At 36.3% G+C, this 16,634-nt stretch overlaps 3 protein-coding genes across 3 annotated transcripts; all 3 read left to right on the forward strand.

The window, feature by feature from the left end:
* The first annotated feature begins 800 nt into the window (after positions 1–800).
* LOC126598550 (sucrose synthase 6-like) lies at positions 801–5,064 on the forward strand. Its single transcript, XM_050264918.1, has 13 exons — positions 801–1,002; positions 1,116–1,400; positions 1,496–1,697; positions 1,808–1,926; positions 2,025–2,337; positions 2,452–2,625; positions 2,769–2,885; positions 2,987–3,153; positions 3,246–3,470; positions 3,564–4,130; positions 4,376–4,514; positions 4,590–4,741; positions 4,834–5,064. Exons 1-13 carry the CDS (start codon positions 899–901, stop codon positions 4,964–4,966), a joined length of 2,697 nt encoding a protein of 898 aa, XP_050120875.1. The 5' UTR covers positions 801–898; the 3' UTR covers positions 4,967–5,064.
* Positions 5,065–8,648: 3,584 nt separating this feature from the next.
* On the forward strand, positions 8,649–11,772 carry LOC126598325 (uncharacterized protein At4g15970-like). Its single transcript, XM_050264682.1, has 5 exons — positions 8,649–9,184; positions 9,996–10,361; positions 10,475–10,956; positions 11,327–11,432; positions 11,631–11,772. Exons 1-4 carry the CDS (start codon positions 8,870–8,872, stop codon positions 11,358–11,360), a joined length of 1,197 nt encoding a protein of 398 aa, XP_050120639.1. The 5' UTR covers positions 8,649–8,869; the 3' UTR covers positions 11,361–11,432; positions 11,631–11,772.
* A 125-nt stretch (positions 11,773–11,897) lies between these two features.
* On the forward strand, positions 11,898–14,646 carry LOC126598327 (uncharacterized protein At4g15970-like). The gene is made up of 5 exons (XM_050264683.1): positions 11,898–12,738; positions 12,887–13,261; positions 13,366–13,850; positions 14,054–14,156; positions 14,274–14,646. The coding sequence occupies exons 1-4, from the start codon at positions 12,547–12,549 to the stop codon at positions 14,100–14,102; spliced, it is 1,101 nt and encodes a 366-aa protein (XP_050120640.1). The 5' UTR covers positions 11,898–12,546; the 3' UTR covers positions 14,103–14,156; positions 14,274–14,646.
* The last annotated feature ends 1,988 nt before the right edge of the window (positions 14,647–16,634 follow it).

Below are 16,634 nucleotides of genomic sequence, written 5' to 3' on the forward strand. Positions count from 1 at the left end.
TCAAGTTAAGAAAAGTTAAGATAAAAATAAATTTACCGTGTAATCAAATTACCACAAAATAAAATATATAGCTTTATATAGAGCCAGAAAGATATATAGCCCCTTATTGGGACAAATTATTTTTTTAGATTCTCAAAGATTCCTCGGAACTCTAAATTGGACTATATCCATCACCTTTCTAGCTCCATATAGAGCCCCTCATTGGGAATGCTCTTGTACTGCATTCTTTCCTACTTCAAATTGTTTTGCTAATTAGTTTTTTGCTCGTCTAGTACATCTTGCAGATGACATGGTTGATATGTCAAAGATCTAAGTATAATATTAATAAATAAATTTGTAATAGTATGAGTGTATTGGTGGTGTTACTAATTAATGTATTATTCTATGCAGAAAGAATTAATATTTCATAAACCTTGGTATAGCATTAACAAAATTTTTTACATAACATGAATGACTATGTTGGTAACACTTCGTGATAGTGTGTTGTGCTAGTGAAGAAGTTGTGCACAATTTGACATGAAACACGTCGTAAACTTGAGATTAGAATAAGTATAAAAAAATGTACGTTTACAAAGACCAAGTACGAATTCCTTGAGATTCTTTCCCTCCATTTTTTAAACAAATATAACCACTATGAAAGCCAAATCTGGTAGATTTGCTTCAACCCATGTAAAAATTCCTTTCTTGCTTTCATCTTTCCTTTCCTGCAAAAGGCATAAAAGAATAAAGGATGTTCTTTCTCCTCCCACGGCAATTTCAGCCATATGTAACCTAACCACTCTTCTCCCTGCATTTTTAAGTTCCCTATAAATTCACCAATAAACAAAACTAACGTTCATAAAACTAAATCAACTTCGAAGATCGCTTGTTGATCGATTGTTCTAATTAGTTGATTGAAATGGCTTCCACCTCACCGCCTTCAAACAGATCTGATACGATTGCAGAAACCATGCCAGAAGCACTCAGAGAGAACCGCTTTCATATGAAGAAATGTTTTGCCAGGTTTTTTTTTTTTTTTTTTCCGTACAATATTTGTATGTACTATATGTTTGTGAAATTGGAATGTTGATGTTCTTGTTTAACTAATTAACAAATTTAAACATGCATGCAAAAAGTTTTGGAACGGGGAAAAGGCTAATGAAGCCGCAGCATATAATGGAGGAGCTGGAAAAATCGATAGAAGATAGGCATGAAAGAAGCAAGGTCTTGGAGGGTTTACTTGGTTACATCCTCAGTCGCACTCAGGAGGCAGCTGTTGTTCCACCCTATGTTGCTTTTGCAGTGAGACCGAATCCCGGTTTCTCAGAATTTGTTAAGGTGAACGCAGATGATCTAACAGTGGATGGCATTTCTGCTACCGAATACTTGAAGTTCAAGGAAATGATCTTTGACGAGAGCTGGTACGTTTTATACGCATACGTATGTAGCTGTGTATATATATATATATATGCATGACCAATGTCAAATTAATTTGAGTGATGCATGCATGCAACAGGGCGAACGATGAAAATGCCTTGGAATTAGATTTTGGTGCCATCGACTTCTCTACTCCTCGAATGACGCTTCCTTCTTCAATCGGAAATGGACTTAACTTCGTCTTAAAGTCAATCTCATCAAGGCTCAGTACTCATGCCAGCTGCTCCGATTATGCTAAATCCCTTCTTGACTACTTATTACGGCTTAATTATCACGGAGAGGTTGAAATCATATATGTTAATTTTGTTTGAGATCAATTGATTAATTACTTGATCTTTTGCGGCCTCTCTATTAATTTTTCTTAATTAAAGTACAATATATGTATATGCAGAATCTTATGATCAATGAAAGTCTAGATACCGTTGCAAAACTTCAAACTGCATTGATCCAAGCAGAAGTACTCGTCTCCACACTTCCAAAAACCACACCATTTCCGAGTTTTGAGCAAAGGTAATCTCTCATGAACCTTAACTAAAGAATGTATGTGTTATATGCTGCAGATCTTGATCGTTTATATACGAACACATGTTGTATTCAATCTTGAGCAGGTTAAAAGTGTTGGGTTTTGAGAAAGGATGGGGAGATACAGCAGAAAGAGTTGGAGAGACAATGAGGCTGCTGTCAGAAGTATTCCAAGCGCCAGACTCGGTGATGTTGGAGTCGTTGTTTAGCAGACTTCCCAACACATTCAACATCGTTATCTTCTCTCCTCACGGCTACTTTGGCCAGTCGGATGTCCTTGGATTGCCCGACACGGGTGGACAGGTGGTTTATATTCTTGATCAAGTGAGAGCTTTGGAGGAAGAGTTGCTCCTCAGAATTAAACAACAAGGCCTTGCTGTGAAGCCTCAGATTCTTGTGGTGAGCTGGACTACGTATACATAAACAAAAGAATACTGAATAATGCTGTACACGTTGCAATTCTAATTTGTACTTTGTATGTACAATGTTTGTACGTATGTGTCATGTACACAGGTGACACGACTGATACCAGACGCTCGAGGAACAAAGTGCAACCAGGAGTTGGAAGCTATCATCGACACTAAGCACTCCCACATCCTTAGGGTTCCATTCAGGACAGACAAAGGCGTTCTCCGCCAATGGGTTTCTCGTTTCGATATCTACCCTTATCTCGAGACATTTGCACAGGCATTCATCTTCTCACTCTAGCTATCATATATATGATCAATTTATTCTTCTGATCTCATTTCTCCGGTACTAATTTATGTGAGTTTTTGGAAAGAAAAATAGACGATTTACATATTTATTCTGTTCTCATCGTTGTTTATTAGGATGCAACTTCAAAGATCTTACAACACATGGAATGCAAACCGGACCTCATAATTGGGAACTACAGTGATGGAAACTTGGTGGCCTCTTTGATTGCTTCTAAACTTGGAATCACTCAGGTCTAAGTCGACACATAACCACCTCCTTCGATTCATAAATGTTGGTTAAAAACTTGAATCTCAACTTAATTAACCTGTTCCAAGTAATTAACTTTCTGCAGGGAACGATTGCGCATGCGCTAGAAAAGACCAAGTACGAAGATTCTGATGCCAAATGGAAGGAATTTGATCCTAAATACCACTTCTCTTGTCAGTTCACAGCTGACATAATCTCTATGAATTGTGCTGATTTTGTCATAACAAGCACATTTCAAGAAATTGCCGGAGGGTTAGTAGCCTTTCATGCCAAAACCAAAATTAACATACAAGGTTGATATGATCTTCTCCTTATTCGATCAATGTGTTGTTTTCGTGTTGCAGCAAGGACCGACCTGGACAGTACGAAAGCCATACAGCATTTACAATGCCAGGACTCTATCGAGTTGTGTCAGGCATTGATGTGTTTGATCCAAAGTTCAACATTGCTGCCCCTGGAGCTGACCAATCCGTCTACTTTCCCTACTCCGAGAAACAAAGACGATTTACCAAGTTTCAACCTGCCATCGAAGAACTCCTCTACACGAAAGAGGAAAACGATGAGCACATGTAATTAATTCTTACACATTTATAAATTCTTGCACATTTGTTGTGTCAATTTCTTAATGAAAACTCTTAAAACAATAAACATGCTTGGAACAGAGGATTTTTGGCAGACAAGAAGAAACCTATCATATTCTCAATGGCAAGGCTGGACACAGTGAAGAACCTCACAGGACTCGTTGAGTGGTTCGGAAAGAACAAGAGGCTGAGGAATTCTGTCAATCTTGTAATTGTCGGGGGATTCTTCGATCCATCTAAATCCAAAGACAGGGAAGAAATTGCTGAAATCAAGAAACTTCATGCCTTGGTGCAAGCATATCAACTTAGCGGTCAGTTCAGATGGATAGCGGCTCAGACTGATAGATACCGAAATGGGGAGCTGTATCGGTGCATTGCAGACACAAAGGGAGCTTTCGTGCAGCCTGCGCTGTACGAAGCTTTCGGTCTCACAGTCATTGAGGCCATGAACTGTGGGTTGCCTACATTTGCAACCAACCAAGGCGGCCCTGCGGAAATCATTGTGGATGGCGTCTCAGGGTTCCATATTGATCCCAATAATGGTGATGAATCCAGCAACAAGATTGCTGACTTCTTTGAGAAATGCAAGACAGATGGCGAATACTGGAAGAAGATGTCAGCTGCCGGACTGCAGCGTATAAACGAATGGTAATTACTCACAAATAGTTAAATGGCTATGACTGCATGCCTATTTGAGACTGTTTTTGGAATAACTGAAGTGTTTTATGATAATGAAAAGTGTTTCTGACTACGTTTTAAACCTTAAAAACACTTTCTGTCCATTAAGTACTAGAGTTTTTTTATAAAAATTTCGACATGTTTATAGTAAACGAACTTGCAGTAAAAGTGTTTGCCATTGTGCATGATCTTATTAATTTATGGTTTTCTTGCAGCTATACATGGAAGATATATGCAAACAAAATGCTGAACATGGGATCAACTTATGGATTTTGGAGGCAGTTGAGAGATGACCAAAAGCTAGCCAAGGAAACCTACATTCATATGTTTTACAATCTCCTCTTTAGGAAATTGGTACGTCTCGTGATTCTGACCCTGCCATAATCACTCTTAAACAGACTGTAAAATACACGTTGTGTGTTAATGCAGGCAAAGAATGTAGCTGTTCCAAGTGTTGGATACGAAAAACCGGCGCCAAGGGCTGTAACTGCAGCTGTCGACCAACCAACAACGGCGGCAGCATCCAAACCTCCGCAGCCGCCAGCAGCACCAACCTCAGCAGTCCCTCAGCTGACACCAAGGTACGTATATAATTAGTACGTAACGTAGGGAGCTTGCTTAATGAAATCCTGAATTAGTGATTGATAAATAGATGGATTAATTCATTTGGCAGGGTGAGGGATGAAGGTAGGGAGCTTAGTCAACCTCGAAGCCGCAGCAGAGCACGATGCCTATGGAATTGCTGCTGCGTCATCCTTGGTTTTCTCATCATTCTTTATTACAAGATTCGGAATATGTACAATTAATTGTATAAATTAAAATTAAATTTAAAGTGAGATCAACTCACAATGATCATGTAAATTCTCTCCAACTTCCAATGGAATAATAAAGATGAATTACAGTATTATGTATTCTTTTTACACATTACAAATCATGTGATATTTCACCAATAAAAATAAGCACGGTTAATCAATACTTAAAGTAATAATACAATTATTAACAAAAATATCATATGATTTAATAAATAGTCTCTCTAGCATTACTCTATTATATATCTATATATTACATTTATTAATTTGATAGTGATTTTAAGGGCCTCCTCATCAACTTGTGAAATCCTCCAGCAATGTTCTTAATTTTTCCAATTTGTACATACATGAAAATTCAATTTACAATTATATTTGTGAAGAGTGAAATCCAAGAGAAAGATGAGCAGTGGGTGCTGCTGTGCTGGCAGTGGCAGGCACCAGGTAGTACCACCCTCGGCCACGATGGACCACTTTGTTTTATAACGTGGCAAATTACGCTTTGGAAGTGATAAAGAAAGATTGATCGATCGATGATTAAGGAGGTAAACGACGACCATGCCAGCGCACGTGCATTTGCATTTGCACCTCAATATACGGCACATGCATTTGCATTGCCACTACCTCTTCTTTATTTTTTTATTTTTTCATTTTTTTCTCAAACATAAGCTTCATTGATAAAAATATAAAAAAGCTACTAGAAATAAAACTGAAAAACAAAGCTACAAGTAGGTCAAGTGAACATAAAAAGCCAAAGATAAGCTTATTGATCCATTCATACCAACCATTTGCACAACCTAGTTCTGGTGACTTAACAAATGCGCAATTCTCAATTCTCAAAACATTAAGTATTTGTTTGAAATATTTTTAAAAATTGTGACAAATTGTTATGTAATTAACACAAGTTTGTAGATATGAGTTTAACTAAATTGACTAGAATAATATACCTTCTCATCTGAATCAAAATTTGGCTCTTACAAAATCTTCGGTTGTAAAAAAATAAAAATAAAAATACAAAGACAAACACAAAACCGCGAAATCTTCAAGACTCCAATTCTAAATTGAGGACTGTTGTGAATCATGTTAGAATAGTGACCAACACCCATCACCAAAACAACACACGTGTCTTGTGTGCGTATCTTTTGACTTGGCAGCTTGGCAGCTTGGCAACTTGGCAACGAAATATTAAATCCTGACGCATCTCTTCTACCAAGATTATTAGATCAAGTGATTCAGATATTTCAAATTTCATTTAACGGTTCATCTGTTTTGATTCCTTAAAAACTGTAATAATTTTTTGCCAATGGATAAAATTTGAAAGGCCCGAATCAATTGATCTGGTGATCTTGGTAGAAGAGATTCAAAGATGATCTTTTTTCTTAAATCCATTCCCCTAAATAACAAGAGATTTTTAAGTGTGACCGAACCACGGAGTGGTACATCATGTGTTATTGTACAAATAGTATGATATATCTGTTAAAAAATTAATAACTTAAAAAAATAAATTTTCTCACCACTTATATTAGAACATGTGGTATTTTATTTGTGTTCTGATCACAATAAAAAATATCTTCTAAATAAGTTCTTTTTGAAATTGTTTAAAGCTTTTGGTTGATTAATTTTGTGAAAGAACAGACGCTTATTAGACATGACATGATATTACATTTTGGATGAGGAGAGCCGCCGTCCCCACGCCGGCGTCATTGTCCGTCCGCTATCTGCAATGACATAGTGGTCAAAATTATAATTATGTATATTCGATAACCTATAATCTATTCTATAATATATAAAGCTAGAGCCCCACTTTGAGCTCACGGTTTGACAAAAAATAATAGGATAAAATTGTCCCTCAACCAAAAAAATACAAAAGGAGTTCAATATAATATATCAAATAATGCATGGGTAATTTGGTAATTATAAAATAAAATATAAATATAAGTGAGAAGAGAGAAAAAAATAAAAAAATGAAAAGATGAATGAAGGTTGATGGTGCCCATGTGAAGGGTAAATAAAAATATAATAAAAAATAAGAAAAATCATGAATGTTGTGTTTAAAACATTTTAAGAGGCGTGTAATGTCGGTTATAAATCATTAAATAAGTTGTCAAATGATTGGCTTTTTTTTTAACACACTATATTATCTACACTAAGGGAAATTAGGTAGATTTAGTCTCACAATGGGCTAACAATAATATGATTTAATCAGTTGTTTATTAAATATTATTTTCTTTATACAAAAAGGTATTTCGCACGCAAATATTAATGTGATTAAATTAATTGTCAAATGATTTTTTTTAAACAAACAATATTATCAACACTAAGGGTGAGGGGGTGAGTTTAGCCTCACAATGAGTTAGCAATAATGTGATTCAATCAATTGTTTATTACATATTATTTCTCTATTCTTAATGTAAATTGTATAGAAACCGATTTTATTATGTAAATTCAACTGCTTTAATTGGTTTATGAGGGGTTTCTTCTAACATGATCTAAAATTATTCATTTACTTCAAATATTTGACTTTTATTTTATCAATTTACGCATATAAATACATTTAAAACGTGTAAGTCGTGTGTAGCACACCATGATTCAAAAAATTGAACGTGAGCGCGTGCTTGAATGCTAGTAATTAGAACTATGTATGTAAATTGTTCCAAGGGTGAACATTATTACTTTATTGTATATATCCAAGGGCAAACATTATTAATTGCAGATACATATCTAATTTGGAAAGGGATCCTCTTTGGATCTCTTCTTTCTAATCCACCTAATCAGTGGATCCGTGCCATTGAAATTTGATCCAACGGCTACAAACAGGAGTCCACTTTAAAAATTATAATAACTTCAGTCGTTAGATCAAATTTCAATTCCATTGATTTGGTAGATTAGGAGAAAGGAATATGAAGATGATCCCTTTTCCATCCAAATTTATGATTAAGTGTTTGTTATTGGCCTTTGTTTTGGTTGCATTTGTACCCGTTAGTTTATTTTTGCGATGTTGTTCCTGATTGTAGTGCTCATCAATTTTGTGGTGGTTACTTTCTATCTATATGTTTTTACACAAAATATTTAGAACGATGAACTTGTCCTCTGTTTCCACTTGGATTGTTTGATGCAATAGCTGCTGTAGGTACTTTTTTTTTGGTATACACATTTAGTTGATCTATATCTTATGTTTAGAATTAGATAAGAAAAAAGCTTCGATCAATGTGTACATTTTGCTGCTTTTAGAATACATATTTTTTTCTTATATTTTCACCCATAATGTCCACGAAATTCTTTAGGGTATTTTTTGCTACTTTTGGGGTATAAATTTTGTTCTTATGTTTTCACTTATAATGTCCACGAAGTTCTTCAATAAATACATTTATTACATTTTTTTATTGGATACATTTTGCTAAATGAGAAAGTTTTTTATTAAAAAAAAGGGCAATGTGAAAATGGTTACCTCTTGTAATTTAGAAATGTTTTTAAAATTGAAATTATGAAATAATTTTACTAAATAAATTCCTAAAAAAGGGGAAACTGATTAATGAATGAGTGTGTAATAACCCTAAAAATTAGGCATCATTGCAAAACATACCTAAAGGGCCGGCCACCTCAATCAAATATTAAAAATCTATTCAGGTTTTAGTCAAACAAAACTAGTGGTGAGGGATGGCAACCTAATATTACAATTGAAAAATAAAGTAAATATTAACAGAAGGATAATAAGGATCAAGGAGGAAACAATTAGCCAGGCAGGCAGGTTATACAGGTTGACTTCTCGCAACAGCAAAAAAATCAGGGAATTAAGAGGCGGAGCTTGCCAAATTATATCCGTCCGACTTCAAAAGCGAGAGAGAGAGAGAGAGAGAGAGAGAGAGAGAGAGAGAGAGAGAGAGAACAGAGAGAGAAGTAAGAATGAGCAAATTATCGGCAGATGAAGCAGCTGGAAATTATGTTAGCGGGAATAATATGATGAAATTACTAGTATCATCATCATCATCATCATCATCATCATCATCGTCATCACCATCATCCAACGGTGGAAACGGATCATCAGGTAGCAGTAATCGAGCGTTGGTGGCGAAGAAGTTTCTAAAGGTGACGTTGCTGTTTGCGGCAGCCACTGTGTGTTGCTTTGGCTTCTACAATTCTGTCTACACTTCCGGATTTCTGCTCAGATCCTCTTATGACTACGCTTTGTCTGGCACCAGAACCGTAACTTCTCATCAGGCCAGGACTCTCTCTCTCTCTCTCTCTCTCTCTCTCGCATGTTCTATTTTGTGTTCATCTTATTTTAGTCATAATTAAGCCTTGTTATTTTAGTCATAATTAAGCCGGCATAATCCAACAGCAACATGTTTTTTTTATTAGTTTTTCTAAAAAACGATCAATTACCCATAAAATATCAAAGTGGTAGTAATTACTTTTAGACTCTTGAGCAAATTAAGTAAAACAATATATTCTTGTTGTATAGCTAATCCGAAATCAATATATACATAATTATGAAGGATTTGGCACTCAGATAATTATGTTTATCGATACATGTTCCATAATCTTCCTTCATTACCAAGAGAGAGAAAGAAAAAAGGACTTTCTGTTTTAAGATCGAATCATTACCTTTCTCTCTACGTAACACATCCATGCCAATTTTTAATCCGGATTTTACTCATATTTTATAATTAGCTCTGTTTGTATATACTACTCATCTTTTTTATCCTGTAATTGTTGATGCTACATGACTCAAAAAGGGTTAATGCTTTTACACATGGAGTGGTTGTCCTTGTCGTGTGGCACCCTTTACTCCCCTCAGGGTCGGGGCCCAATGAAAAATCTTTGGTCAAATTGCCGTACCACCGGGCATGTCCGACCGTTCTCAAATACTTATGAAAATCTCTATAATTTTATCTTGTCATCTAACTGATCTCATATGTGTGAGTTTCTCTGTACGGATAACCCTATTGAACAATCCCTAGGGCCTGGGGTTGTGATTATGCAATACCATTACATGAATCAGTTATTTTATTTGATCTTGATGATGCAGACCAAAGTAGAAGATCTATTGGATACAGTTCTCAAAAATGCATCTATGAAGAACAAAACCATTATCGTGACTACTCTAAATGATGCATGGGCAGAACCCAATTCAATATTCGATTCCTTTTTAGAGAGTTTCGAGATCGGAAGTAACACAAAATGGTTGCTCAAGCATTTGGTGGTCATATGCTTGGACACAAAAGCATATGCGCGTTGCTTGGCATCACACCCTCATTGCTACCAACTCTACACTCAAGGTGCCAACTTCACCAGCGAAGCTGCTTTCATGTCTTCAAAGTACCTGGACATGATGTGGAGACGAATCCAATTTTTGTCTTCTATTCTCGACAGAGGCTACAACTTTGTCTTTACAGTAACTCCCTTGATCTAATACTCCTAATTTTCCATTGTCTCTCACCTACCAATTTACCTATCTATATATCCAATTTTCACTTACTTTTTTTCTTTTCAAAATTGGATGCATAGGACACTGATATAATGTGGCTACGGAATCCATTCCCACGATTCTATCCAGATGCAGATTTTCAAATTGCATGCGATTACTTCATTGGTGATTCTTATAGCATGAAGAACTTTCCAAATGGAGGGTTTACCTATGTAAAATCAAACAATCGCACGATTCAATTTTATAAGTTTTGGTACTTCTCAAGAAAGGCGTATCCAAAGATGCATGACCAAGACGTTCTCAATGAGATCAAATTTGATCCCTTCCTCACCCAAATTGGATTGAAAATGAGGTTCTTGGATACACTATACTTTGGTGGCTTCTGCCAGGCGAGTAAGGACTTTAACCAAGTTTGCACAATGCATGCCAATTGTTGTGTTGGCCTCGAAAACAAAGTCAATGATCTTAAAATTTTGCTTAAAGTTTGGAGAAAGTACATGTCCTTGTCTCCTAATGCAACTGCCACACCACAGCTTTCATGGACTGTTCCACAAAATTGCAGGTATACATATTATATTTTATCGAGTGTATTCAATTGTGACTTCTCTTATTATATTTAGGAAAGTGATTTTCACCTTTTTTTTTACTTCTAACAAATTCATGTTTAATCCTAGTCATGTTGAGTTTTTTATCCCAACATTTTCTATATCTTTTTCCGCATTGGTGCAGTCATATCGTAGTGGGTTCCCGGCCATCTTATGGTTCCTACCCGATGTGATGAAATTGAGGGCAAATAAATTTTTATTGTTCTTTAAAAATTTTCTTCAAGAACTATGCGGTTTGTTGTATTTTTTTGTTTGTTTCTTTTAGAAGTATACGATTTGTCGTTTAATATTGAACCTTTTTCCTTCGACTTTTTTATTGGCTTGAAGCACTTCCTTCCAACGCCTTGAAAAGCACTCGTGACAGGAAGAGAAGGGAAAGGAAATTGCACAAAATTCTTACAAGCTGTAGAGCTTTTGCAAGATTTAGTTACAGGTAAATCGTATATGCATATGTGTACATACATGTATTTAATTAAATTGGCCTCGAATACATCTAATATACAAGGTTAGTCGGAAAACACTTTTACCATATTGCATTGTTTATGACGTTCCAAATAGAATATATGTAGTAATTGAAACTTGATCTAAGAAGCATGGATCTGACGTTTTGTATTTTATGTTGTTATTTCAGGTAGAAGGACGACGGAAATGGCACCTTGGTGATCAATTATCATGTCATCTTATACAAAATTGATCAATATACGAAACTGACTCAGTTTGCACTACTCTTTGATTTCCAGTTCTATATATAATGGAAACATAATGATATGCAACCCCTTCCTCCCATAGCCATGCATAAGCACCAAGGCCACACAAGTAAACATATCATAAACATTATAAAAATTGAAAAGAAAAAAAAATAAGAGGTACTTGGTAACCATTTAGTTTTTTTTTTTTTTTTAGATCTCACTTTTTGTGTTAATGATAGAGAAAAAATAAGAGGGACAAAGAAGAATGAATGAATGATGGTGGGACAGACTTGTACGAAATTTATAACAACAAACACACAAAATAAAAACCAACAAAATTGATAACCAAAAACAATTTAAGTTATCACTTTCAAAATGTTGTTTCAGTTATTATTCTGTATTTCTTTCCCTCTCTTTTTCATTACCATTTTTCATCAATTCATTTCCTCATAATCTCAAGCACAAACAGCTAAACCAAACCTAAAAACAAATTGCCACTACCATAATGGGACTTGCGTAATGCCTACAACTTCGAACCTGCAACTTGAAATGTAAAAAAATCAGAGTTCCTGTATATATATACATATATATCCGAAAGTCCAATGCCGCAATTGTCTACCAATTCAATCCCGGACTTCGACGCTATAATATACTATTGTGCGTAATGACTACTACTCTAGTTAGCTTTCCTGCTTTTCGCAGCAAGCTAACACATGTTTCTTGATTTAGAAAAAATCTCTCTAAGATCTATACGTTTAAATTTACAATACTTTATATATAGCCAAGTCTAACGCAGTTTGGCATATTACAGCCCAATATTCAAGAAGAAAAAGGGTGTAAGTTGAAAAAGCATCAAGAATGAGAAACTCGGCGATTCTTGATATTACTGGGAAGAGGATTAATGTGCGGACGACGCTGGTGTTTATGGCGGCAGCAGCCGTCGCCGGTTGCTTTATTGTCTACAATTTCGTGTACCCTACTGGATTTCGTTATGATGGCTTGGCACCATACCTCCCCTCCTGCAAAACCACAACCCCTCCACTTAAGCAGGCGAGTACACTAGTCCTCTTAATTCGTTAGTTATCTCTCACTAATTAATCCCTTTCACTTTCTACTCCACAAATATATGAATTATTTTAGCATGTAATTATGTACGTACATATATATAACATGCATGCATGGTTATCGGTGCATGCAGGGCAACCAGCTGGAGGATATAGATCCATTAGATAAAGTTCTGAAGAATGCATGCATGATGAACAAAACGGTTATAATAACTACGTTAAATGATGCATGGGCAGAACCCAATTCAATATTTGATCTCTTTCTTGAGAGCTTTAACATCGGAAGTAACACGAAATGGCTGCTCAAGCATTTACTAGTCATCTGCGTGGACCAAACAGCATATGCTCGTTGCTTAGCATCACACCCTCATTGTTACTTACTTTACACTCAAGGTGCCAACTTTACCGGTGAGGTATTTTATCTGACTCCCGATTACTTACAGATGATGTGGAGAAGAACCCAGATTTTGTCTTCCATTCTCGACAAAGGCTACAACTTTGTCTTTACGGTATGTATATTATATACATGTCACTCCCCTTTCTTAGTCCTTAATTTCTTCCAATTTTTGCTTACTTTTCCATGTATGAACTATTTAGTGAAATTAATAAACAGGATACCGATATAATGTGGCTTCGAGATCCATTCCCACACTTCTATCCAGATGCAGATTTTCAAATTGCAACAGATAAATTTCTAGGAGATTCTTATAGTTTTAAAAATCCTCCCAATTGTGGATTTGTCAATGTAAAATCCAATGATCGGACTATTGGGTTTTACAAATTTTGGTACCTCTCCAAAAACACATATCCAAAGACGAATGAGCAAGATGTTCTTAATAGGATAAAATTTGATCCTTTCATTGCGAAGATTGGATTGAAAGTGAGATTCTTGGATACAAAATACTTTAGTGGATTCTGTGACCCAAGTAAGGATGTTAACCAAGTTTGCACAATGCATGCTAATTGTTGTATTGGTCTTGAAAACAAAGTCAACGACCTTAAAGCTTTGCTGCAAGTTTGGAAAAAATACATGTCATCGCCTCGTAACGCCACTGGCACCTCACAAGCTTTATGGACCGTCCCACAAAAATATTGCAGGTATATTTTATCCATCAGTTATGAATCTTCTTCTGTTAAGCCTATTTCTAATTTCATTTGGAACTTAATCATACGGACTGTTGGTTTACATATATATATATATGTATGTGTGTATGTATGTATGTATGTATGTATGTATGTATATATATGTGTGTATATATATATATATATATTGACCCTTTGACTATCTAATTGACTTGAAGCACTTCCTTCGAACGCCGTTGGAAGCATAATAACCGGAGAAGGGAGTGAAACTATTAACAATATTATTCCAATCTGTGGAGCTCTTGAAACATTTACTTACAGGTAAATCTTATACAATGTTACGTTATCAAATATCTTTGAAACTTAATTTGAGAACCATGCATGCATGCATGAATCTGACGTTATAGTTCTACTTTATCATGTATGTTGTTACTTCAGGTAGAAGGAAAAGAGGGTTAAGTTCAACGATGAAAATTGCTCCTTGGCGATCAAATATATGTCATCTTGCTCATGATTATTACAAATTTATTTTGCAGCCATTTTTGTTTTTGCAATGGTATCAGAAGTGAATTAGTGAAAAAGGATATGCCCTCCATTTATGAATTATGACAACGGGAATAAACGAAAAGCCTTAAGTGTGAGATTTATAATGTGTAATTAGTATGTATTAATATGTAAGATACACAAACACCTTTGCGTAATGTCTATTTCAACTTCAAATCGTATGCAACTTTGAGATGTACAAATCAGAAGGGATAGATACGTAATGTAAAATTTCAATTTCTATTTATTCACATGTATCATCCGCTAACATTTGCAGAAGCGTAGTTTAGATTAATAAATTAACCATAGAAGGCACATGCACTTAACTCTATGGCATGCAACTCGGTTTAAATCACCCCAATCACCCATAGGCTCTGCACCTATCACATCTAGCATAAGCAGCTGTTTAAGTCCACATGTGTTCCCCTTGGTCCATTTATCAGAACAAAACCAACTCCCACCTAAATTTCAGCAGGAGTTAATTTCTTGATGGGTAAGGCACCAGCACGAGGAACAGTGTGGGAATTAGGAACATTAGTTTGAGGCTTAATAGTGAGGGGTGGCCTAGGGAAATTAGATTTCAACTCGGAGATCTTAGTATCTAATTGCACATCAATGGCAATTACATCATGGCTAGTTGCAAGCTTAGGTAGCTTGCAATCAAATTTCAATTCAAGTTTGAGACTCCCTAAGAAGCAACTCTTAAGCAAAATAGGTCCTAACCCAGTGGTACGATTAGCTAGTCTCCCGAATTCAGCAATGTAATTACGAAGTGTGACTGTTTGGCGAAATTTAAACAATGCTTCAGCGTTATCATCAAACTCTGATGGTCCAATCTCTCTGCAAAATGCCTCAGTGAAGTCCTCCCAACGACGAGTGGAATAGCTATAGGCCTGACATTTTGGACCCAACCCGTTAACCATGATCCGACCCAACCCGTTAATATTTGTATTTTGATGGATGTTTAACGGGTCGGGTCGCGAACGGGTGAACCCGTTAACAACCCGTTAAATAACGGGTCACTTTGGGTCAACCCGTTAGACCCGTTACGACCTGTTAACACTCGTTAGTTGAGTATATTTTAGTAATTTTAGTAAAGTCTTAATAACAAAAAATAAACTTTATGCAAAAAAAAATAATTATTATTATTAACGGGTGAAACGGGTGACCCGTTAGCTTAACGGGTCGGGTTCGGTGACCCGTTAGCTTAAGGGTTGAGTTCGGATAATCCGTTAACTTAACGGATCGGGTTGAACCTGATCCAAACTCAATAACCCCGACCCGTTTAGGTCTAGAGTGGAATGGATGCAATATATCCATTTAAACCATTGTAGATATTCACCATCAAGGTGAAAAGAAGCTGATTCTCTACCGTGTTATAGAAGGAAAAAAATTGTTTGGCCTTATAGATCTAGGCCAAGGGGTCTTCACAATCAGAGAAATGAGGGAAATCAACCCTTGGAGTCCATGGTTGATGAGGAGGTGGACCTCCTCTAGTCCAATTTGGACTGCGAAGTAGTTGGATGATTCATTCTTTATGAGGTGGATGATCGGCACTCGATAGAGCTTAAGAGCTCTCACCTTCTCCCCGAATAGTGATTTCACGGCGGAACTGCACGAAGTACACCGGAAGGCGAGCTTCTAAATTTGCCAGAATTTTGGTATCGAAGGGGTTGGAGACCGCAACGTTGACAGAGGAATTCACCGCCTCAGCGATGATAGTAGGGAGGGAAGTAAAAGAGGGTTCCAGAGAGGAGACACGAGCGTCCATGGCAGTAGAGCAAGTGGCAGCGGCACGACGGATCATGCACGATAGGGAACTATGTTCAATTGGGTGATAATGTTAGCACCAATGATTGGCTCAACCTTGATCTGCAATGACGGATGGTAAAGAGAGAGAGGGAGAGCAATTGAACCAATTTTATTTTTCATATTATCGTTGCTACCACAATAGTGAAGTTATAACAACTAGCCAGCTCACCAAGTGTGTGAGTGCCAACTCAGCAATACAAGACAAAGACCTATTAAAATGACCCCATACTTAAGAGTTAAGGCTATTACAATTAAACCCCCAAATTCCTTTGTGATCAAGACAATCACACAAATGGGATCATAACTGTCACACAGCTGGCGACGAGGCTGGCGGTTCTAGCGCTGGGTTCTTCTGCTCACATGATTTCTTATGTTTTTTCTCCTCTTAACTTAAAGCTTTGGTGCCAAGAAGATAATGCTTTGGAATAGTATTGAGTTTTACAT

The sequence above is a fragment of the Malus sylvestris genome, chromosome 14 (assembly GCF_916048215.2).
Source record: "Malus sylvestris chromosome 14, drMalSylv7.2, whole genome shotgun sequence".
Taxonomy (NCBI): Eukaryota; Viridiplantae; Streptophyta; class Magnoliopsida; order Rosales; family Rosaceae; genus Malus; species Malus sylvestris.